General features: G+C 36.7%; 1 protein-coding gene across 1 annotated transcript in view; it reads right to left on the reverse strand.

The window, feature by feature from the left end:
• NT5DC1 (5'-nucleotidase domain containing 1) overlaps positions 1-25576 on the reverse strand; it is a 149351-nt gene that overhangs the window by 43781 nt on the left and 79994 nt on the right. Inside the window, exons 7-8 of the mRNA XM_035320604.1 lie at positions 6101-6275; positions 1002-1099 (exon numbers count right to left, since the gene is read on the reverse strand). Coding sequence (XP_035176495.1) covers positions 1002-1099; positions 6101-6275 — 273 coding nt within the window. The remainder of the gene's footprint in view (positions 1-1001; positions 1100-6100; positions 6276-25576) is intronic.

Below are 25576 nucleotides of genomic sequence, written 5' to 3' on the forward strand. Positions count from 1 at the left end.
GATGAAACATTAAAGTGCAGTTTCAATATATATTTCCACTGCTTGTTTTACTTTTACTATAAAGGTTCCACAGGCAAAATTTATTTTGGGCTGGAATAGCTGATTTTCCTGTCATAAAACGCTAAAACACAGTTCAATATATACTGACTTATGCTATTTTGGATATAAGATTCATTTTCAGTTACCCTTTAATCATCTGGATATTTACTAAAATGTGAAGAAAATAACTGGATTCAGCCATGTTTCTATTGTTATTTGTAGTTCAACACATACTGTTCTTGTAAATGTCTTTTGTTACAACCTTAATTACCTAATGGACAGCATTAGGTTCTCAAATATGCCAAACGCTTCAGACTGTTTTAATTAAATTGAGTACAGGGGCACTTCCTTTTTGCCTACTCTGTTGTGATTTAGCCAAAATACACATTTAATACTGTCAGGTTTCCATCATAAATCATTTCCTCTAACCTTGCAGTTTTATTTGTACTGTTCTTTGAACTTCCTTAAATTCTTGAAATGTTTTTTGGTATGTTTTTTTATCAGAACTAAACTTAATTTTCTGAGTATGATCTTGTCAGCACAATAAAGAAAATGATTCTTAATTTTTCATTAATAATGCAATATCTGAGCCTCAATGCCATTTTAAATTAGTCACAGCTCTGCCTTTTCATTGTAATTCTTAATTTCTCGGTGCTCCTCAGTCTTAAGAATTTTTTTTACTACTATCTCTAGAAGAGTCTTGTGTAGAATCCATTTGAATTTTCACTGCTTTTTCCTCTCTTCCAGCCTTGTTTGCACAGAAAATATTTTGCCTGTCTATTAAATTTACTGAAACAAGCCAACAGGTTCAGAATTTGCTAGCTGGATTACTGAGACACATGTTTTCAAAATATATTGTCCAGGTGATTAGTCTGGTTCTGTCTTCTCACTTTTTTTTTTTTTTTTTCTTTTTTTTTTGACAGATGTAAGCAGATGGGAAGGGAATCATGACTGCTACTTACCAAGAGTTCGGAAAGGTCTTTGGTTTGGGGTATGGGAGAAGAAACCAGGTTTCAAAGCATTTGTGATCACAATGTCAAAATACTCTTCAAAATCGTTCCTAGAAATCAAAGGAAATTAAATTATCTAAGATGCCACTAAATATACTTTAAGACTTAAAAATAACAACTGAAAATAAACTACTATAGTAGTTATAAAAATAACTACTGAAAATAACAATAACAACAACAAAAATCACTAAGGAATCTTCTGAAGCCTTCTTTTTTTTTTTTTTTTTTTTTTTTTTTTTCTTCCTTCTGATATTTGTTCATTGTCACTACTGCTCTTCTGTACTGATGTAGTTTAAACTGAAAGGACAGCTGGACTGAGAATCTATAATACTGTACCTTCCAAATCATTAATTATTTGTAAAAAGAAGTTTCTTGGATGAGGGAGTTTTGAAATATCAGGACAAAATGTAACAGATGACAGTGTGATCTCAAGTGGCAGCATAAGTGGCAGCATAAATCTAGATATATAGAAGGGTGTAAATAAAGGGTTTTATTTATAAAACATGAATACGTGAAGTCAAGTGATTTAATTACAAAGGGAATTTCTTAAAAATTTGTTCTTCTAAATCTGGATTTAGGGGTTCCATATACTACAAAAAATCCTAATTGCACCATTTCTGTCCTCTCTTTCCATTTCCAGCAGTGTCCTACAGTTTTTTAACCACTGATTTCTGACTGTGAGAGGCAAACACAGTTTTTTGAATTGAAAGGAGTTATCTGTAATGGAAAGGGTGCCCAGACTGAAAATTTCTCATCTCTCTTCTGTTGAACTCTGAACTTCTGAGACTAACAACCAGAGCTAATTCTTGCAGGACCTGCTTGGAGCAGTGTGCTGGGCCCTAGGTGATTTTGGCCTTACCCTTCTATCTAAGCACTTTGTTTAATGGAGTATTTTCTCTGATATGCCTTCCATCTTCCATCCATGCAGCAATCCAGGCCTTCTTGCTGATTTGCCTTATTAAAATATTTCCCCAGTTGAAACTGTGAAGAATTTAAGTTTCTGGAGGCTAATCCTTACTCTCTCCCACTTTGTGCAGAAAGCTCTTAAAGGCTCCACATTTCAACCCCGAGAAACACCAAGGCCACCTGGGATCAAAGAGCATTGCTTCTGTCCTTCTGGGAAAAGGGGACTTTTTTTTTCTGCCTTCTTTCTTCTCCTTCCCTCGCTCTGGGGAGCCCGTGGGAATAAGTTAAAGCTCCTTTTGGCCCCTCACAGAAAAGTTCAGTGCTCATAAAAAAGCTTTATCCTGGATATAGAGAGGTCAGAACAACTAAAGATACCACATAGAGATGAATATTTAATCTGGTATCTGTATCTGTTGTATAAACCCATAAAGCTTCATTGCTCATTCATTACTCATGAGCTCTCTACCTAACAGCCTTTAATAGCAATCATATTGTTCTGAGAAGATATGTCTGCATATCTTCGTATGTCAAGCAATGAAGTCTGATTTCCTATAGCTTTGTGTTCTATACTCAATTTCATGGCATCTATACTACCATGAGATGAACTATTTCTGGAGGTGCCAGTTATTCCTATTCTAGGAAAGGTCTTCTTTATTTTAAGACCTATTCTTTTTGACCTCATTTATTACATCATCCATCTGGGAGCTATAGCAAGAAATAATAAAAATAATGCCTACCAACAGGTTTTGAAGTTACTAAAATATAAAATCAGGCAAATGTTGCTTAAAGCATGATATTTTTTTAATATTGGAAAATGTAAACGTTTCCAGTTTGTGACATGTATTTTACTTTAGTAGAAATGTTTCTTTGCTTGGGTGACTGTACTACCTATAACATCTAAAAAATGATGAATACTCTTGCAAGGAACACAGAATTCACAGATGGCAAGTTCAGGATAAATAGAAGCACTAAAATACTATCAACAGTAGAAGAAGTTTATTGGAAAAAAAAAACTAGCTAACCGTGTCATTTCCAAATAATCTACAATTTTCCATGAGACTGATATAACTAAAATCAAGAATGCTCTCCCTGTGAGGTTACCTTCGAGTTTTTATTTTATTCTCTAAATTACATTTCAGCCCTAAAATGTCTTTATATTTCCTTCCTCCAGTGAAATTTTAGTGTTGTTTAATTTTCTTTCTTTTTAAGATAAAGAGTACCAAATTATTTGGAGGATTCCAGAAGCTGAACAGACAGATGTAGCTTTTGTGCTTAAGTGAGAAGTATCAACAGAAGTAAGCTTTTCATTAACATATGGCACAAACGATGTTTCCACAGGTAAATTAAGCTTGAACCTTCAAAATAAAGCCAACATTTCAGGAGTATGATGAAGATTTGTGGGAACAATAAGGAGTTCTTTGTGTAAAAAAAATTGAAACAAATTACAGTCTTTCACAAGATTTGGTTAACTTTTTCTTGATTTGTTGAAGAAAAAAAATGTCTTGTGGGGAGAGATGTTATCTGTGGCTGTTTTTGAATCTTACTAAATTTCATGTGCAAAGCTACTGATTTTATGAGTACCTACACCTGTTTTTACATTACTATGTAACATTATTCGTGACAAAATTTGTTCCAGTTACTGTTTGTGATTGGCCTGTGGTTACAGTAGTAGTCAAAGAGTAGGATGTATCTCACATAACTCCCATAAAGCTATCTAAAAGTAGCATGCTGAATTCACTGCTAATGGTCAATACCACAGACAGAGCCAATGGGGAATAATCCACACTCTTAGAAGGCAATTCATCCTACTAATTTCAGACATTATTTTATGATACAGAATGAATGAATTGTTAAGGATATGTTTTCTCAATGTTTTCTCTCTGCTACCAACAGAGGGAATCAAAACACTGCTGTAAAAATTCATGGCTTTTGAATGGCTAACACTGATGAAAAGATGAAACGACACTGCTTCAGTGCCTATAAATAGACTTACCTTTAGGTGTGCTCTGGATAACGCTTTAACATTTAACTAAGTTGACAAACGTTTTTATTGTAGGTAAGCCTCAAAAGTGACACCACGATATTGCTACTTGTGTGAATGAACTTGTACTTGCTTCAGTAGGCTTACATACCTTATACACAGATTCCAACAGTATGTGTATGATCTGCCTGGGAAACAGTTCTTATTTTATTTCAAAACCAGATTTTCTCCTACATTTCCTGTTCCTTACCAAAATGGCTTTCAGTTTAAGGACAACATGGTCAGATGAAAGCAACTGGGATACTTTGCTCTTTAAACAGTAAATGATACACTTAAGCAAGTATTTCCCACTGCTGATTTTATGTGGACAGCAATTTCTTAGCCAAAGGGGAACTTTTTCAAGAAACTGCAAAAAAGTTAACAGTTCCAAGATATGGAAGATATGGAAAGAGGTTGAAAATTCACATGCACCTCCACTTTTCATGTTAATCTTTATTTTTTGGAGGTAATATTATAATATGGATTAATTGAAAAGAAGTGGGAAAAGAAATGTAATAAAGGAGTGCATGGAAGAAATTCATAAGGGTTGCTGTAAAAAATAAAATGCAGTTACTCTGGCAAAGTTAAGGTTGAGGGAATAGATAACAGACATGAATCTAGGCTATATTCCAGTATCAGAAAAAGCAGCAAGGGACAGTAGATTCTCATAATTTGATACAAAAGGCATTAAATAAACAAGAAGAATAAAAAGTTCAGAATTATTTTTGGGAAATAAAAAACAACACTTCAGTAAGGTCTAATGGACAGAGGAGTACTCAGTCCTCCAGAAGATGTGTTTTGGAAGCTATTTTGCGTGAGTCACTGAAAAACATGATGGTAGTAAGCACTGTAGAATATCCTACACTCACGAGGAAAGAGACAAGGTGATCTTTTTTTTTTTTTTTTTTTTTTTTTTTAGTGGAACATCTTTTCTGTCTTTTGAAAGTCAATCAACCCTCTCTGTCTGCTACCTTTCTTACTGCCTACTAGCAGAATCTCTACAGATGCCTTAAAACCGCTGAAACGTAATGCACCAAGGAAAAGAAATCCAAAATCATTACATCTGGCCAATGATTTTAGTTTTGTATCAAATTTTCATTCAGAAACCCACTAGACAGATCTACACTAAAAAGTTAATTCACAAACATCTTACTTAACAGGAGAATTGCTTTTTAAAGGAGGTAGATTTCACACTCATATGAGCATGTAAAATGTACGTGCAAGGCAGTGAGAACTGACGTAGTTGATGCTCAATTTAGCATTTAGCCCAGACAGTACAAAAGAGAGGTGATACTGGTGGGACTGGTTCTGGGAGGTTGCTCTGATTTTCGCCTTACCTGTGGTTTTCTTACTGTGCTGCTGTATTCACTTTGCTCTTCTTCTGCATATTTGGAGAGCCAAGGTTGGCTCACATTGCACTGCTTTGTTCCTTTGATTCACTTATTGAATAGTCTCACCATGTCACCCACCTAGCTATTAGCATCGCTGATTAATTCCTTTCTAGGGGTGTAAGTGGTAGTTCTGGCTGCATTTCACTGAATTCTGCTTGACCAGTCATGTTCTTAAAATTACAGACGTAAAGTAATTGTTGTCATCAGCAACTGCAAGTTTCAACCAATTGCCAAGTTTTATCTCTTCTGCTGTGATCTGCAAATACACATTCCACATGCACAATCATCATGTGGAAGACATTGTTAGGAAGAAGTATTTGTAAGGTTTACTGTGCACATTTAATGCAAGGAACTGATATATTGCTACTACTTAACCTCATGACTGGAGAGGCGCAGACAATGTAGCAAAAATGTATGATAAAACTGGGATTCATATGATGTCCTCAGTTATGTGTTGGTCTGAAAGATATTCCCTGACATCTTTAAACCCATTATGATGCCCAGAAAAGATGTAGGATGTAAGTGTGCTGTGGGTCAGATACAGCTCACAGGCTCAGAAATGAACTGGTTTGTACTGAGTAGCTGTTACACTCTGTCTAGAGACAGACCCAACAGAAACCTCATATCCAAGTGATTTGCAACACCTAAACAAAGTCAAATTAACTTCCCTATATCTCAGCCTTATCTCCAGTCGATGTCTGTCTAATATAATTTGAAAAGGACATTTCACTTACCCAAGAATATATTCACACAGGAGCCTGCAATAGTCACTGTGAGAACTGGTAATTAATAGCAAAATCTTCCCAGCACTCTTCAGTTGTTTTAGCCACTTTTTTACAGACTCGGGACATCTTTGTAAGTATTTGTCTGGATGATTTTTCACTTCTGGGAAATACATACCACATTCTTCTAAAAAATAGAACAAAATTATGTATTAACCAATCCTGCTCATAAACCACTTAATCCACACAACAAATATCCTTTTATGTGCAAACAATAGGATTTAAAAAGGCAGAGCAAAGTTTAAAAATTTGAGTTGTAACTCAATATAAACTAAAAACAATGAAACCAAAAGGATATGCTGTAGCAGAAATAAGTTGGTAACAGTTTTTCTATTATGGAATTTTCACAGTTACTTTATTTGATGTTCTTTTACTTACAAGAGTAAATAATGCCTAAGTTACAGGTGATATCTTACATAACAAATAATGACTTTCTGTTGCCTTTGCTCAAATTTTGGATAGCAAGTTTGTGATTTTAAAATTAGTTTAATGTTTCTTCAGAAAACTGTAAGGATACAAAATCCCCAAGAACATCTGTTCAGTTACTTCTTATGCTTTATTTTAGCATTGTCTGATGAATAACATTCATGTTAATATTCTTGCAGTTTTCACAACTAATATATTATCTGTGAAGGGCTGATAAAACAAGCTGGCAAAACTCACAGGTATGTGGAATACTAGGAACAAATGCAAAGGAAAAAAAAAAATGGTACATTTTCCAACATCAGTAATGCTCTTTTTGCTAAATATAGCAGAAACAGAATTTTGCAAATACACTTGGAATGTAAGATTTTAAAGAGTATGTAATAAGACTAAGTTGGCAGTAAAAGGTACCTGTTCATTAATATCATGTCAAATAAAGATTTACCTTGGTATAACCCATAGCTGCTCTACCAAGTTGTCAAATTAACATTAAAGTTACCTTTTTTTGCATCATTCCTATGACCCAAGACTATGTACTTCCTCTGTGCTCAAACCCATTGTAACCAAAAGGTCAAGCTAGTTAAAGGTCTAAAAAGAAATATAGTAATTAGGTAGATATAAATGATACCAACTGTGTGGCTTTCAGTCTGCATGTGCTATAGTGTAATGAACATCACCAACACAGGATTATTTTTTTCCAGCATTTGTTCTATATGCAACTGTCTGTGGTCAACTTTGCCGAACGGTTTAACAAATCCCAGACATTACTTAGCCTTCTGGTATGTGAGTAATGCTATTCTCAAGTTTGAAAAAATAACATTTAAACCACTTGAACTTCAACTATTTAATGAAAGAGAGAACATGTATGGTTGAAACAGTAGTATCAAAGAGAGACTGAAATAAATATACCAAGTGTTAAATGTAATACTATTTCATGAGTTACACATTCAAACATATAAAGATAGCAGAAAAAAAGTCTCCCAGAAGAAGTTTTAAATTGGCTGTTATCACTACAGCTAGACAGGAGGCAAAAATGACTTATTCTATACTGTGACTTGACAGATTCCCTTCCAAAAGCTGCAGAATAGACTGCTAAATCGGAGGAAAATCCCTCAACCAAAATCTATCAACTTCTAACCAGGTCACTTTTTCAGTTCTTCATAGTATTTAGGTCAGGACGTGTAACAGTCTTTACCAGGGGGATATAAGCATGTCCTTGCAGCTAGCATTACTTGATGCCATGACATTTATCTTGTGAACTAGCCAAGAGCAATGCTTTATTTTATTTTATTTTATTTTATTTTTTTAATACATATATATATATGTATTAAACAAAGCAGATTTACCAAGGAAAGTTTCCTGTGGTGTTTTTTGCCTCTCTTTCCTGAAATGCGAATATTGTTTGGGGTGAGCAACATAGTTTTTAATAGCAGAAAATACATTTTTTCCCCAGAAATATCATTAATAATTGTATTTCATATACTATGCTATGACAATTTTTCTTCTTTCTCTCCTTTTTTGTTTAAAATGCACATTACACAAGAATGAATGGGGACACACACAAAGTAGGCTTGGCATTGACTATCACAGGCTCAAACATTTAAAGAAAGATGTTAACATTAATTTATATGTGTAGTTATCTATCATTGTTTTTACCCTAAGGTAAAAAAGATATAAACTTTACTGCTGGACACACTTGTTGTTTTTTCCTTATCAAATGCCTCCCACTCTGAATGGACTCTTCTTTGATGTATTTAGAGACTTTGAGTAAATTTAAACAACACAGTGTTCTTTCTCCATACTCTGTAAAGTATTTGCTGCCTGATAAATCTGTGATTTTTTTTTTTTTTTTTTTAGTTACAACTGAAGCGTAAAATGTCAACAACTCTGGATTCAACATATGAGGTGAAAGAGAGCCTTATTCTAGTTTTCCATCCAGATCCTTAAGCCCAATTGTTAATTGCAGGCAGGCAATTAATCAGTTTTTGACATGGGGATCTGAAGTTTGCCTCTGGCTCTTTGCTGTATGAGTCACAGATACTTTGGAAGAACCCTCATTAAAGCACACTGTACTGTAATTAGGTCGACTTGGGTCAGGAAAGTAGAGTTTAACTTAATTCCTAACGTACCATTGAGTCTGGTGAATACAGTTTGGTTGAGTATAGACTTAAAATCTTGCATCAGAGTTTGCAAGATTTTATTGAAATCCAGATGGAATAAAAGCTGAAAATCTTGCTCATTATCTGAGGCCAAGAGCTGTTGTTGAGGAGGACAATAGAGCCAGAGGCACCCTGTTGCCAAAAAGAGTTGTGAACGTTTAAGCACGATAAAGAGCATCATGTTAGGCCCTCACAATCAAATGGAATGATTTGACTATGAGAAATGAAGCATTTTTTTCTAAGGAAATGTTACCACTATGCCACGTTATACTCTATATTTATAAGGCATCATCAAACCATAAAATTAATAAGAAAACTCTACTAAACAAAAAGTTAGTAAGCAATTAAAAAAGAAGTAATTTTACTGGAGCCAACACAGGAGAGGAAAAAGTAAGTTAGTGCTAATGAGTGTGGTTTTGTGCTACTCTCATACAACTCTTGTTCTGAAAAGCAGAAAAGTAATTCTTCAGAGAAGCACCATTCTTGAGAAATAAGTAATGTCTCTAGCCTGCAGTAATTCTTGTAGACCATCCAAGTTTCAAAATACTCTTTAGAAGTGGAACTATGAGTACCCTTTAGAGAAGCTTTGGTGGCCCTCAAGTTCATTGTATCAAAATAGGGGACTTAAGGTGACCACCAGATCTAAAACTGACCACTTGCCATCTGCAAAGTGTCTAAAATAAAATCTCTCAATTTTTATCTGTTTTATGAATACCACTTAATATGTAGTTATATGGATATTGGCATGTATTAATGCATGCTCACAAATCAGTGAAAGCAAAACAACAATAACAAATGTCCCAGCTTTTACCTCACGTCTCTATATAATTTTCAGCTATGGTACATATGCCAAAGCCTATACTAGTAATCTCTGGCTCTTTGGCTGTGTGAACACTTTCTCAAAATGTAGAAAACAAAACAAAACAAAACACCATAACAAAAAGCAGAATCAAGAGGACCATAATAATCAACATCACAATCAATATATTCATCCGACTGGGCTTTTTAAAGAAAACTTAATCTAATGATGTGGAGCAGGAAGAAAATGCCTATGCATTTTATGTGCTACTTTGTAATTTATTGATGTCTGCTCTGTGTTGCCATGGAACAAATGTAGTTTTTCAATTTCCATTCTTGTTAAACAACTTTGAGTCTATGTGAATTCTCTGAAATACAGCCTAGGATAACAAATTAGCGATTAGCCTCTGCAGGGATTTATAATTATCTTCCAAATATGCTTTCAAAAATAGTAATTGTCTTCAGTCCATTGAATATCTTTTCAGAAAATACATTTCATTTTTAAGCAGAAGACAGAAATATAAACAATTAAACAGTTGTCTAGAACTGCCACATATTAAAACACTGCCAGAAATTGCTTCAGAGCTTCTTATCAGATCTACTTCATGTCATGTTTTCAAAGTACTATAACTTCCTCTATGTATATTACCATAAGTTCTTTTAGTATCTAGTTTGAGGTTTGTTTTTTTCTTGTCTAATCTGACACTGTTGATTGATCAAGATGTTCTTTGCACCTTATTGCCATATAGCTTAACTGCTTGTAATACAGCTGTGATAATAAGTGTGATGGGAATTGTATACAGCTGGAAATGCAAACCCCCAGACCAAACTCAGAAAGAGCTTGCACAACGATTGCAGGGACTGGCAGAAGTCCTCCAGCACAGCACAGACAATTAATGCACTCTTTAATCCAACTGCCCTTCTCTAATACAGTCACAAAATTACATTATTGAAGCTTAAAGTTTGATGTTCCAATATAATACATCTATTCGAGGAAACACAGTTTTTGATTTTGACTTGTGCTCTTTATTACAGCACTTCTCTTTGGCAGGGTCAGTTTACACCCCACTGGCTCTTGACTCTTTTGGGCTCCATGTCTGGGACAATGCAGTTTTCATCTCAACTGTTATTTGGATTATAAAAGAGACAAATGTTTAAGAAGTACATTTCTGGCAAGGTTTCATTCCAGAACTAAAACACAGAAGCACAGTGTATTCTGGGGGATTGTCACTGCTTCTAAGGGGCAGCTACTTGACTGAATATAAAAGAATTTAACCACTATTTATATGATTTAGCTAAGCAGTGAGGTATGAGGTTGAAAAAATCCCTAGAATTCAGCCAAGAAAAATAAACTTTCAGCTGCCAATTTGTAGCTTGTATTTAGTGGCTTTTATAACTAACCTCCTCTTACAATGGAAGTAGTATTTGGTAATGTGACTTTTCTGTCTTTAAAATTCAAGGGCAATTTGATAGCTTAACTATCAATATCCATAGTCAGATTCTCTGGAACTCTGAAGTGAGTAACAACTTATACCTCTTTCCTAACTATAGGCTGAATGCAGCCTTGTACGTAACAGTTGTTTATTTGATAAACAGTATGGAGTTGAAATAAAATCTTCTATAAATGATGATGCAGCATATTCACTGTATGCTGCTTTCCACTATGTTGTAGATCGTTTTTCCAGTGTTTTTAGAGTGAGCAGAAATACCCTTCTTTGACTATTGCTGTTGGCTTCTTCTCTTGTCTAAATAAACATTTCCAACAACCAACATGAGGTTCAACAGATACACAAAAAACCAACCCTCATTACAGAAGAATTTGCAAGAGAATTTACATTTCAACTAATGTAAGCAAGTAGAGGAGAAAAGAGATGATGGTTAAAATAACATTAGACAAGTCCTCTTCACTTCCTTTCATTTAAGCAGAAGTAAGAGGAGCAGCAGAAATGAAATGAGAGACAGAGGGAAGGAAATGTTAGCATAAACCAAGATAAGAAAGCAGAGTAAAGTGTAAAGCTGGGATAATGGGGTAAAATGTGGTTATATTCTGGAGGCCTGGGTTCAGGCAGATTGCAAGAAAAGGGAGCAACAGGAAGAGATCAATCATCCCTCTCTTTCCCCCAGAAGACAGGGATGTTTAAAAACAGAATAAAAGGATGCGAGTCCTGGAAGATAGGAGGGAAGTATCATAACAGCAAAAAAGAAATGTGACAGATGTAACATAATCTGTATTTTATTGTGCTGTGCAATTGTCTCAGTTCCTTACCTGTGCAGTTCCTTAACAGGCCAAAGAGTTAAAGCAACCTGGTCCAGTTCAGATAGGAAGAATATCAGCTATTTACACCTCTTAGTTAACTAGAAGCAGAGGTAAAAAGAGGGTACTGAATTTGGAGTCAATGGAGATACTAGTATGATACCAAACTCAAGGGAGAAAAAAAGTAGTGTTTCAATGAAGATAGAGGGGGAAAAAAAGGAGTATGTCTGGATTGGCCATCAGAGACCAGAAATTTGGAATCATATTGAAGTGGGTTGCTGCCCATCACAAGACTGAACTTGGAGTATGATGAACCCGTGCTTGTCAAAACTAAGAATTTACTTGTATGCCTGGACATACAAATGGCTGCTTAGAAAAGAGTATCTTTCAAATGACTCTTGGATGTACAGGTGGTACAGAAAGGGAAAGAGAAGGGAATAAATGAAAGAAATCAGATAGAAGAGAGGAGCTAGGAAATGAAAAATAGACAAGTACTGAAAGGACAAGTTGTAGCCTATTAATAACGTGTTCCCAAAGAACATGCATCAGTATGCCATATCAAATTAAACAGAAAACTCGTCCTCTGATGTTCGCAGAAAAGTAAGGATTTTTATGATCACAAAATAAACTCTTTGCATCTAACACTTCAGTTTTGTAGAAATCCATATTCCCAGTGGAAATATTGTCTGATTCTTTATTTGCTTTTTTTTACCTGTGTAGTTGCAAAAGCAAATGTTTACAGGTCATGTAATATCAACCTTCCCAATATTTTTAGCAACATCCAGCTCTGGTCAGACAGAAATAGAATTGCTAAAATATTTTGTTTGCTAAAATAATAAACTATTTTCCAGTGGTGACAACTCCATATGTTCACCTTGATTAATTTCAAGGGGGCGACTATAAGGTAAGAATCCATGGTGGGCTAGGGAAAACATGACTACTTGGATTAATAGTGACTGCAGGGCTATATAAATATTTAATATACTGAGCAAAACACTTCAGTAGAACTCACACAAAACACCGTCTCTTCAAACATTTCATGGGTCACTTCCTCTTCTACTCATTTTCTACTCCTGTGGCCTATGAGAAACTTACTGCAAAAATTAAAATGCTTTGGGAGCTAAAGATAGGTTTCAAACTGAAAGGAGGATGAATTCTCCTAAGGAAGCCAAGAGCAGCTGTTGTTATTTCTTGGCTGATATATCGACGAAGGCACCACTATGTTCCTTCCCATCCTCATGTTTCTGAGGTGAGATTCCCGTGTCAAAGGCTGCCAGAAACAGCACGACCCTTAGCTATATTTAAATAGAAGACAGAGTTTCAAGTTTAGATGTTGTTGCTTCTCTGCCATCTCTTAGCTGAACACTCTCCCTCCCCCCACTCCACTGTCTGTGGTTCACCACAGACCGAAGACCTACAACAGCCAGCACCAAACAGAAAAGCTGCAGCTTTCATGGCTTGCTGTAGTCCAAGTCAGCTTCAAGGTGAGACTGGATCTTTACTTGAAAATAGGCTATGTTTTTCCTGAAGCCTCTTAAGCATGCTTAAAAACTACCATTTCCTGTCTCAAAGACAGCAACCCCACTCAATCTGCCCCTAATTGTCACGCTCCTGCTAGTCCTGCCTCCTCATCTCCTGAGTACCGTCCATGACCGAGCTAAGCCGCATGACTTGCTGGCAATGGGCCACACGAGAAGAAAGGGCTGTTGTGAGCTGATGGTAGTGGGCAGGTTCCATTGCCACTGTAGCTACCTCAGTTAGCAGGATTCAGTGACCTTGCTGCAGAATGGCTGAGCCTCCTAAGAGTGCAATACCACAGTCTTTTTTTTTTTTTTTTTTTTTTTTTTCCTGGTTATCTCGTTATTCTTGTCTCTTATTGAGGTTCATAGACACTGGCAGAGAAAGCCAGACTATTTTCCTATGTTATCAGTTCTTATTAGGATTTTCAAATGGCTGAGAGCAGCCCAGACCACTTTTACTTTGCTCTCCTATTGCCAGGCTTAGCCACAGCCTGCTGTCATTGTCTTGCTTGCAGAGTAGATTTCCTGTTTTATCCCATACTTGCAGATCCCTTCCTTTAGTAACAGATAACACTTTTTTATTTTTTTTTATTTTTTTTTTTTGTACTAACAGTACAAATAAAAAAGTTATCAAAAATACATGGTATATGGCAGAATTTGTAGCCTGACTGCATGAGGAACACTAATGCATGTTATTTGTTTGAAAGGTGACTACATATATAGTTTGAATGACCTTCCATGGTTTTGTATGCATTTCTTTGGTTGTTTTTTCTTTTCCTTCTGGTTATATGTTAATATTTACACCAACACACCAATGTTTCCACAGTACAATACAGAACAGGAAGGATGTACCTTGGAGACAGAACAGGATCCCTTGTTAAATCTGAGAGGAAATTATCACTCTCTCAAAATAATTCACTTCCTTACTTTACATTGCCACACTAGTTTGCAATGCAACAGATCAGATTTATCAACTTGTATGCGATACAGCCCACTGGGTGAGTATTAAATCCACACAAAGGCAACTACCCTTTTTTGGAGAAGCATATTTAGTAAAATCTGTCTGATTCTCCATGACACCATAATCCCTACAGCAATATGTGAATGTCTTCAAAAGTGAGTATTCCACAGGTAGAAAAGTCTGATCTTGTTCTATGGTTCAGAATGCCTTCTTATTGGTTTCACGCTTACCTGTTCTTGGAAGTAAAAGACAGGTCATACAGTGATTATGCAAAGCAACAAAATCTACCTTTTTCTCCTCCTGTTAAAGCTTTACATGGGCCATTTGCTATATACATATTGCCATAATGTTAATATGTCTAGGGAGAGAACCTACTAGTGGGAAATTATCTTAAATATTCCAGAAATCTCCATCTTACCCTATACTGCATAGTCAGGATGATGAAGTTACTGATCCTTATGCATTTGTCATATAAATTTGCTCTTTCCCATAGAAATATGTTTAAGATTGTTTTTATAGATCTCTACAAAATACACAATAACTACTTGCACCAAATGCCTTTTTTTTTTTTTTTTTTTTTCCAACAAACTTTACATACTTTATGTCTGTTAGACTATATCTAGTGTCAACTCACATAGCTTTAAAATACATTCCCTGGTAAACACATCTGAAAATATGCAAAACAATTTAGAACAGAAGGAGGAAATGGTTTTATTCAACTGAATAGTGCAAGATACAGATAAGAAGGTGGGAAATGGGATCTGTTTAGGATGTTGCTGTGGTCAAAAACAAATGCTGGCACCTAATTTGACAGGAAGGCAAATGTCAGAATATATTTTTATTTTTACAGCTGATGGGGCTTACTTGAGTCCATTGGCTTGGCTGAAACATGCTGTTACAACTAATGTTGAAATGAAGTGCATAATGAAGAAATAAAGTACAGACTGTAGATATTTTATAATGAAAGTACAGGTTACTGACAAACAAACTAAAAGTCCTACTCAGCTATCCAGCTCCACCAACAAAGACGTTACAGGTTATCATATCACCTTTTCTGTAGATCTCAAATGAAAATGGCTCCAGGGAGAAACTCAAACACTTTTTGAAGTTTTGAAGCAACAGGTACATTAGGCACTTATCATTGTAAGAATGGGGTTGAATTTCTCATAAATATTTTTACTGGAAGCAGCAGTACCACATAGCTTATATACATGTATATCTACATACATACACACTGGATGTATACACACTGCACACACATACACATACATGTATGTCCACATGTTGAAAAAAAACCTTTTTTTCTGAAAACTGGCGATAGTATTTCTTTGTCTTCCAGGAAACTTCACACTAATTATAAGAAATGGTATTACTTTCAACCTCAGAGTCTGTAATTGCAAACTTTTCAAACGGGTCTAGATAGACCAAGAACTGTATGTAGACTCAAGTTCTGTTGGTTAGCTAACATTTCCGTATAGATGCCACCATCTATACTTCAGCAACAACTAGATGGCTTACAGGAACCTGTAAGCAACAAGTACCAAAAGAGTGGGGTATAGGGAAGAAGTAAATCTAAAAGGAGGCATTTTTAACCATATGAGAAAATAAAACACAATATAGAAGAGTCTGACAATAAGGAAAACTGTAACAGATTACTCGCCTCTCATCTATAATATTAGCCTATATACCAAAAAAAAAAAAAAAAAAAAAAAAAAGTTACACATCTTGTGTGCTGTGATCTTATGATTTCTCCAACTTGCACATTTCAATAACACCTTCTACTGTAGGTGACGTACAACCCTCTTCTGTTAAGACTACCTTGACATTTTGTTCCATACAATGAAACTCTTATTGCCTGGGTTCTTTCTGTAGTTATACTATTAATACAGATCTCCCCTCAAATCACTAATATACCAAGTATGGTTCATGGATTTGGCCTACAGTGCTTCATAAAATCAGTCCTTAGGTGGGACTTCAATATGTTATTTCCAGTTCTTGCATATTAAAGAAAGGTTAACAAGAAGCTGTACCAAGAAGGGCTACTAGGAGGTGACCCAGAGAGCTTAAACTATGAGAACAATCATGTTATACATAGACACCGCAGTGAGAAGTGATTTTACATTTATTTATCTCTAAGAAGACTGCATACACAGCTTCTGGAAACAAAACCTACCTACATACATATATGTTTATCATACAAATAGTTCATCCATACGATTCTGGCATGAGAGACCAACTTCCCCGAGTGGAAACTCGTCCTGTTGGTGTTATTTCTCCGGTCCAGCGTGCAGCTGGTGCCATCTAGCGTCTGGGGCCCACGTCCACCAGAGAAGCCGAAGGATAACGAACCGATGGCTCCACCAGGCCCCGAGCCCTGCAGGGCCGAGGGACAGCGGTGAAGGAGTGCTGCTGTAGGGGTTACTTTTGCTAGGCAGGGTGCAGTACCCTCACCGGGAGCCACTGCAGCCTCTCTGCTATCAAGAATGGTCAAAACTTGGATGTCGGGAGGAGAACATCGCCAAATGGCAATGATCCGCAAACATCAGCCATCAGAGGTCACAGTGCGTGGGTGCAAGAGGCTCAGTGGAAAAGACAGGGTAATTTGACAGCTTAAAGATAAAGCTGAGTGAGAAATAATACCAATCTTCAAGCATGTAAAAAGCTGCCTGGGGGAAGAAAAAAGAAAATAAAAGGGAATAATCTGTCCCCTGAGACCAAAGTCAATGAGTCAAGAAGCAGTAAGCTTATGTCCCTGCAAGCAAAATTAGATTAAAAATGATGAGAAAGTTTCTAATTTTAAGGGTATTGATGCACTGGGAAAGCTGCCTAGGAGGTTTTATGATCTTCATTAAAGTGCAGGCCTTTACAAAGAGGCTGGACAATTTACCTGTTAGAAAGGGAATTCTGAACCCATCCCATTGGTAGCGGCGAGTCAAACATAAGCTATCTTCTGTAATTTCTTCAACATTTCTTAAAAAAATTCTTACATATTACATATGAATCTGCACCCCCATGTCCACCCATTGCTTTAATGAATGGTGTGAGTGTTCATATTTATCCACCTCACCTACAGATAATGATGTCTATGATTATGTTAGAAACAAAATTTGTATGTATGCCGTAATGAGAATAAACTTAAGAAGCAGCAATACAGCTTTTGACTTCTTGTTATTAATACCACATTTTTCACCAAACAAACATTTTGTAAGCTAGGGGTCCATGCTGGTGAATTTATCAAAACAAGAGAGACACAAAGTGCTGACTTCAGGCTGTTTCTATTGCAGACCATCCCTCTCCCATTTGTACCAGCTATCCCACCACAGGAGGAGAGAAGAACACTGAATTTCAAATGCCCTTCCTTTGAGCACAAATCTTGTTTATTCTTATTATACTGTTCTCTGATTGAGAGAAGAGAGAGAAGAAAAAAAAAAAAAACAACTTGCTTTCTAGAAATTCAACAAGAGGTACAGTCTCATAAAATATGGTTTTGCAAAAAAATGCAAAACCAAATTAACTAACTGGGATGCAAAGTTCCCAATCCCATGAATTTGTGTTGAGTCCATCTTAAGGATGATGGAAAAGAAGAAATTTTTAAAATTATACCTAAAGCACTGTTGAAAAGGCCCTTGCTGGTCAGCCCGTCTACAAGCATTTTGGACATTTTGAGCCCAGGGAAATCTGTATTTAAAAATTATGAAGAAAAATCTTCCACGTGCTCTATTTGTGATCCTGCATTCTCTTCTCTCCTGGCTTGAATCTTCATCTGTATTAACATTATTCAAACAAGGGCCAACAGATGAAAAGTAAACTTGTAAATATCACTTAATGTAAAATAGATCCCAAGTGAATGGTGGCTAGCCCAAATTAATTCCAGGAGTGAGCATGAGGAAGAGAAGAGTTTCCGTAAACAGAATTGTTCAAGAAACTGTTATTTTTAGCTCCTGAGTTTCTCTAGCATTCCAGGTTTTTCCCCATTCCACATCAGGATGATACAGAAGCCCTTAAAAAAAAAAAAAAAAAAAAAAAAAAAAAAAAAAAAGAAGGAAAGGGGAAACACACATGCACGCAGACTAGCAGTCGCTTACTGCGCACAAGTCCATTTTGCAAGCCAGGCAGAAGCACTGTCTCTGCCTTGCTGGAACACGGTTCCAGTCCGCTGAATCCTGGTGCTGACATGATTTTGTTTTTGTGCTTTAATCTCAGTTATCTGACCCTCTCCACTTCATATAGCAACAGGGACACAAACTTTACAATACCTCTCTGCTTATGGGTGTCCTAATCATCAAACCTGGAATTAGTGTCTGGCTCTGTATTTCAGGCTCACCCATTGGAAAACTCAGTCCAAAATTACAACCTAAATCTGGCAGAAAAAGTAAGGACGTGAACATGTCATTACTCTCATGTGCCACATCAGTGTAGGAATAAAGACACCTGCTATGTTTAACCTCTCCTTTTTTCTTATTCTGATCAGAAATTAATTGTTAATGCAAAATTGTGCACTGGTAATATATGCTGGTTAGATTGTACATATCTGGACAGACAGACCTCTTTGCCATTTCAGGTCATTTAAGGTCTACAGGCTCTATCCAGTGAGAACTCTTGGATTTCTGAGGCCATTTTTGTATGGATGTTTGCAGCCAGTAGCAGGAAATTCTGGAAATTTAAGGAAATTTATATTCTTGATAAAAATATTTAAGTTGCTACAGAATATCTCTTACAGTACTGTTGAAATGCTGTCGACGTTTCTGTTAATGCAAACTTCACAGGGATCAATCTTTCAGGTCGCTTGAAGTCATATATCTTTTTATCGAACATAATACGTGAAAAGACATGTCCTTTTTCATTTTGGTAACTAATCTGCTTGTGGTTCATCCACTATGACAGCATACAATACATCTGTTTTATTGTTGGAAACGATTCTCTCATGCAAGCCAATGATCCCAAACTTGAAAACCCCTGTTACAAAAGATGAGGACTAATGCATATGTTTTGAAAATATGTATATTAATAGCAGAGCTCTAGTAGTGCTGAGAAACGCACAGTGCCCTCTGACCAGCAAATAACAGCTGGCTGATCTCAGGATGGTCTTTGCACAGTGTCAGAGCTGTACAGCTTAGGGCTCCTTTTTACCTTTTTACATTTCCTTGTGTTAACAAGAAGGAGCCTTTTCCTTGCTCACATCTTCAGGCAGCAGCCAGGAATAACGTTGATAACTCAGTGCCCCATGCAGCAAGGGTAGCAGAAGAGGCCAGAGGATCTGGCTGAGCCCCTGGCCCATCATACAGTGGGTGGCTGTGAACCCATACCACTTGTTATAGCAGCGTCCCCTCCTGGGCAACCTCCTGCTGTGCTCCTTGGTAGTGGGGTGCAGAGCAGGGGAGGGGGGTTCAGTGGGCTTCCACCAACAGCCCTTCTCTGCTTTGCTTCCCCTCCTGATACACCCTCAGCAAAACACTTCCTTGATGAGAAACAAACAAACAAACAAACAAACAAAACCAGAAGGCAAAAGTCTGGTTATCAATCCAATCCTCACTAGGCTGCAAGGAAGAAAGTTCTGCTGTTCACATTCAATGTACGTGGGGCTTAGCCAACACAACCAAGAATTTATGGAAGGGAAAGACTGTAGGAGCAATTTGCATTTATATGTACAGTATGTCCCAAGTGTTTGTAGATGCAGCTTCGATGCAATAACAAAAACTCTTTCCTGAGTATTTGTGAAAGAAACCAGATCCCACACAAGCAGCTCTTTTATTTTCCAAAGGGCAGGACTGATTATTAAGTCCCAAGAAAACAGACATGTAAAGAGTACTGTTTCAGCTTCCGGCTTTAAATTACCATTCACGCTGAAGGCAAAGACACACGGATAGCACAGATTGCAAACAGCTCTGCAAAAACACACTCTGCAATAATTAAACTTAACATTTTAATCCTTGTTCCCTTATTTTTTAGACTGACATCTGAACATTACTGTCACATTCCTGTGTTAATATCATGTGGTATATGGTCTTTCTTTATTACCCACTTTTTACCAGAAGATATGAACTAAGCATGGAAAAATATCACTGTTTATAGTGACACAGGACACAAAGAGCCCTCTATTTTTATCATTATAAAGCTCCTATCAGGACAAATCTTAAATGATATCAGCAATAGTGGCTATGTTGCAAATGCCTTTTAAAGAATTTTTTCCTGCTGCATAAAGACTCAGGATAAGCAAAAAGAAATAGAAGTAGAAATAAGGAAATATTTTTTTTTTTTTTTTCCTTTATGAATGTGGAAATTGTCAGAAATCAGAAACCCTTAGAGCATCAAAGACATAACTCTGTCTAATAATACTACACCAGCTATCTTTACATGAAAATCTTTCAGGAAATTGCCCCTATGTGTATTCACTGGTAAAGGCTGCTATATAACAAAATCCATATGTGCACATATTACATATGTGAGTATAAGATGTAGTTGCACATTTCCTAAGGAAAATGTCATTATATTATTATAACTACAAGTTTATGGGCTAGTAGATAGAATGAATCAGTAACTTAATTAAATTGGAAAATGTCAGGTTTGTGTATACGTAACATCTTTAAGAATATTCAGAGAAATGACTCATATCTTATGTGCTCATATAGTTTCCATACATTGGTATCAAATTATGGCCTTTCCATATATAAAAATTATTTAAAAAATATTGTTGCCAGTAACAGAAAAAAGGAATACAGAAAAAAGACAAAAATACATTTAGTTGTAAATAGAGATAATTTTCATACATGGGTCTTGCTGCAGGGAATTCCAAGTCCCTATAGGCAGCAAAGAGTTACTGTAATAGAAGGCATTTAGGTATAACTGTATAAGAATATATAAAAGTCATTCAAGAACACCCTGCCATGAGATGGACAGCTTAGTAAGAGACAGAGTCAGACTAGTAGATAGGATAAGCATTTTGGAAAGCCACAAATAAGTTAGAGATCTTCCTCATTAGAGATCTTCCAAAGCTGCCTGGCATTGTCCTGGGCAAACAGCTGCAGGTGTCCCTGCTTGAGCAGGGGGTAGGCTTAGATGACCCGCAGAGCTCCCTTCCAACCTCAACCATTCTGTGATTCTGTGGTTCTGTGAAAATCATAGAGAGTAAGTTGTGTGGTTCTTCAGTTGCATGAAGTATTAATTGCCAAAGCTGTGTGTGTAAATTGTGATCATACAGTTTGCTTGTTTGCCTGTAATATGTGATATTACCCATATTATTTATTTATTTATTTATTTATTTATTTTGCAAAATATGAGCATACACCTAACATATCAACAAAGATCTTAAACAGCACTGGTCCCAGTACTGATTCCTGAGTTACACCACTCATTATTGATCTCCACTTGGACATTGAGCCGTCAACCGCAACTCTTTGAATGCAACCATCCTGCCAATTCCTTGCCCACCAAGTGGTCCATCTGTCAAATCCGTGTCTCTCCAATTTAGAGACAAGGATATCATGTGAATGACTAAGCAGACAATAAAAGCTGTGTAAAACAGAGCACCATGTAAGACCAGTAGCAACTACAAGATAATCAAGTAGAAAAATACATGATAGTCTAGAGGAAAAAAATATATCCTTGTAAGTGAGAACAAATGAAATCAATTCAAGAACAGACTGCTTTGGACAGATTTGGTACAGGCAGGACTGGCACAACAGTCAATATTTAGCTTAATTGCAATATGACTGGAAAAATTAGTCACCTTTGAGTTGCCTTGATGTCAGTAGTTATTTGGATGCCAAAGTTGCGTTCTCAGTGATTACAGTGCTGTTCATTAAATCATTAATGTGACTGCATTTATAGAATAGAATCATTTATTTACAGAAATGCATTGTTAAAAATATGAGTAGAGCATCAGACACTGTTATGAATGGAAACATACAGAAAGGATATAATAAAAAAATTCTTGGAATTTTTACTCACTGAGAGCAGCCCTGCAGGGAAGGACTGACGAGTTCTAGTGGACAAAAAGATCAACATGAACCGGCAGTGTGCACTTGCAGCCCAGAAGGCCAACTGCATCCTGGGCTGCATCAACAGAGGGATGGCCAGTAGGTCGAGGGAGGGGATTATGCCCCTCTGCTCTGCCCTTGTGAGGCCCCTCTTGGAGTACTGAATCCAGCTCTGGGGCCCCCAGCACAAGAAGGATGCGAAAGTGTTCGAGCAGGTCCAGAGGAGGGCCACAAAGTTGATCACAGGCCTAGAGCACCTCTCCCATGAAGAAGGGCTGAGAGAGCTGGGGATGTTCAGCCTGGAGAAGGCTCCACAGAGACCTCACTGTGCCCTTTCAGTACTTAAAGTGCGCTTACAAAAAGGATGGAGAGGGATTCTGTATTTGAGTAGATACTGACAGGACAAGAGGGAATGGTTTTAACCTAAAAGAGGGGAGATTTAGGTTAGAGGTTAGGAGGAAATTCTTCACTCAGAGTGTAGCAAGGCACTAGCACGGGTTGCCCAGATAGGCTGTGGATGCCCCATCCCTGGAGGGGTTCAAGACCAGGTTAGATTAGGCCCTGAGCAACCTGATCTAGTGGGTGATCTATGGCAGGGGGGTTGGAACTAAATGGTCTTTAAGGTCCCTTCCAAACTGAGCCATTCTGTAATTCTATAATTCCAATTGTTATGTAGAAACAAAATCAATATGCAGAAGGCTGTCTGAGTAACTTCTGGTTCTTTCTATACACTTTGAAATCTGTGTATCCACTGGTGCTTGACCATACTTGTGTACTATTAAAATATATTTTATAGATTGGTAGAAGCATACCTCTTAAGGATTTTTTCATATTCCCATGGCAAAATTAATACTGATTTCAATGGGATAAAGGTCTGCAATGATTTTATTCTCTTAAATATGGTAAGAGAGAGCCTGAGCATCAGTTACTGAAGTTTTATACACCCCAAAGACACAACCTGATTTTGTTCCTACTCCTGTCCTCATTTTAATTTCTAGGGGTGTATTGCAAATGATTGCAAGTGATCACATGAGTAAATTTAAGCAGTTGCCATCTGGCAGCTGAGAACTTGTACCTGCACACCTGCATTCTTTCCTCCCTCGTTTAGGCTAACATTTTATTTCACAGTGGGGACGGGTTAACTGTGCGCATACACAATCAGTCACTCCATTTCACCTGACAGGCAGTAACTTTTAAAGCCATTTGCAAGGCCAGGAACATGCCCTGTGTAAAATGCCGATTTAAAAACACCTTTCACAGTGCTCATCTGGGAAGTTTAAACTCTTATTTCCAGCTTTTTTAAATGCCCTTTAGTTAAGCCAAATAAAATGGATACAGATTCGATTGTGGGTCTCTGGCTTATGAAGAGAAGTAAACCAAAGAGTTTACAGCATTTCCCCACAGCACAATAAGCAGCTTGTCTGAGTGACTTACAATTTTAGGCACACAAGAAACATTTCAATTAGTATATACAAAGTTTGTCTACACAATGTGTCTCATTTGTTCCCTAGTCAACCTCAATTGAGTTGTAAGCTTGTATCTCAATTTTAGTACAGCAGAACTTCATCACTACAGCTCATAACCAGAAATGAAAACTGGCTTATTCAAAGCCTTCTGCCATGACAGAGACTTTTTTATCCCTCAATAATGTTGTAATATGAAATATCAAGTTATTGTGTAGTAGGTGAGAACTGAAGGACCATAACATGTCTTACACTGATAAATTAAGCAGGAATTTGTTTTTACAGAAATGGTTTGTATTCTGGCAATTGTGTTATGAATTGTGGTAATAATACAAAGCTAAAGAGAAATTTCAACTTCATTATTGAACAATCATGTTTTCAGTAAGGATACCTTTCTGATCTCAATGAGACAGCATATAATGTATGTAATAATCTACTAAAACTGCTAATTTCAGACAGTTCTGAGACACGTTGTGAGAAAGTTTGTAACATGGACTGTAGTATCTATTCTATTCTAATCTCTGTCATTATATTCAGTCTGACTTTCCCAGGCACCTGTGAAGCTTCTGCTTTCTCAAGTATTCTATATCAACGGCATCGATAACACTACCTGTTCATGATAGCTTGTTCCTGATCCTTCTGAAAGAGATTTGTAATATCAGTTTCAATGGGAGTAGGAGTAAACCCATGAAATACCCCAAGTCAGATATATGCAGAAAGTTGTTTCCTCTCCACTACCTGGTATACTAAAACATAAGTCCCATCCAGAATCAAGGATAATTTATATTCCTGATATAGGTATTCTAGAAATATTCTGGGAATATTTTCAATGAAGAAAACATGTTTACATGCCTTTGGATTACATATAGAGAAGATGGGATTGATTTTTAGAAGGATTCAGAGCCACATAGGAAGGTATAAACAATGCTCTTTGTATTCACTGCAATGACATAATGAGTGTTTCTGCGAAAATATTGATGGAACAAAATCATATAATAAGATTTTATAATCATTTTACAAATCTTGTAACGAATAATGAAAAAACTCATTACTATGATGTGATTATAAGCCTGTATTCATTTTTTTTTTTCTCTGAGAGTCGTTTTTCGCCAAGCACTGTCTCTGCTGAACCACCAGAGGGAGCAAGTTTCTCAGAGAAGAGAATGACAGACTCTTCCCCCGCCACTAGAATTGAGTAGGATGCAAAAGAATTTAGTCAAATTACCTGCAACACTTAAGGATACTCCAATGAAGCAAAGCCTTTCAACTTGTGAGGAAATACGTAACAGGAAGACATGAAACAGCACAAAAAGTTAAGATGTACTGCAACTGGACAGCTGCAGATTTTTACAAACATAAAAAATCTTCTGTTACTGACTATGAGATAAAAATTTAACAGCCTTGTAATCTTCACCTCGAATAGACTACTTCAATACTACAGTTTTAAAAAATCAACTCACATTCCTCCTTCACAGCACAAAGTCCTAGATTAATTTGTAAGTCACACCTCCGTCCTTAAAAGATGATGAAAAAAAGCTGGAGAAATGATCAAAGTCAAACCCAGCTATGCAATGGACTGAGTTACTTCAGAAAACAAACAAACAAACAAAAAACACAACTATAACACATACTTTAGTCTTCCATTAAGGACTAAGCTTAGAAAAGGCCCAAAGAAGCAGCCCTTCAAATCAGTTGACTCTCTCATGATTCATGTCTACAGAACTTGGATCAGAAACAGAAATGACCTTGCTGCTAAGGAACCAGGAACCAAAACTGTTCAGCTGCTCTTAAGGATTGACCAAGAGACCATGTATGCCTTGATATTTAATGCTGTTTAAGATTTAGCACTAATAAAAATCCTTGTATGTCACTAC

The sequence above is a fragment of the Oxyura jamaicensis genome, chromosome 3, assembly GCF_011077185.1.
Source record: "Oxyura jamaicensis isolate SHBP4307 breed ruddy duck chromosome 3, BPBGC_Ojam_1.0, whole genome shotgun sequence".
Lineage (NCBI taxonomy): Eukaryota > Metazoa > Chordata > Aves > Anseriformes > Anatidae > Oxyura > Oxyura jamaicensis.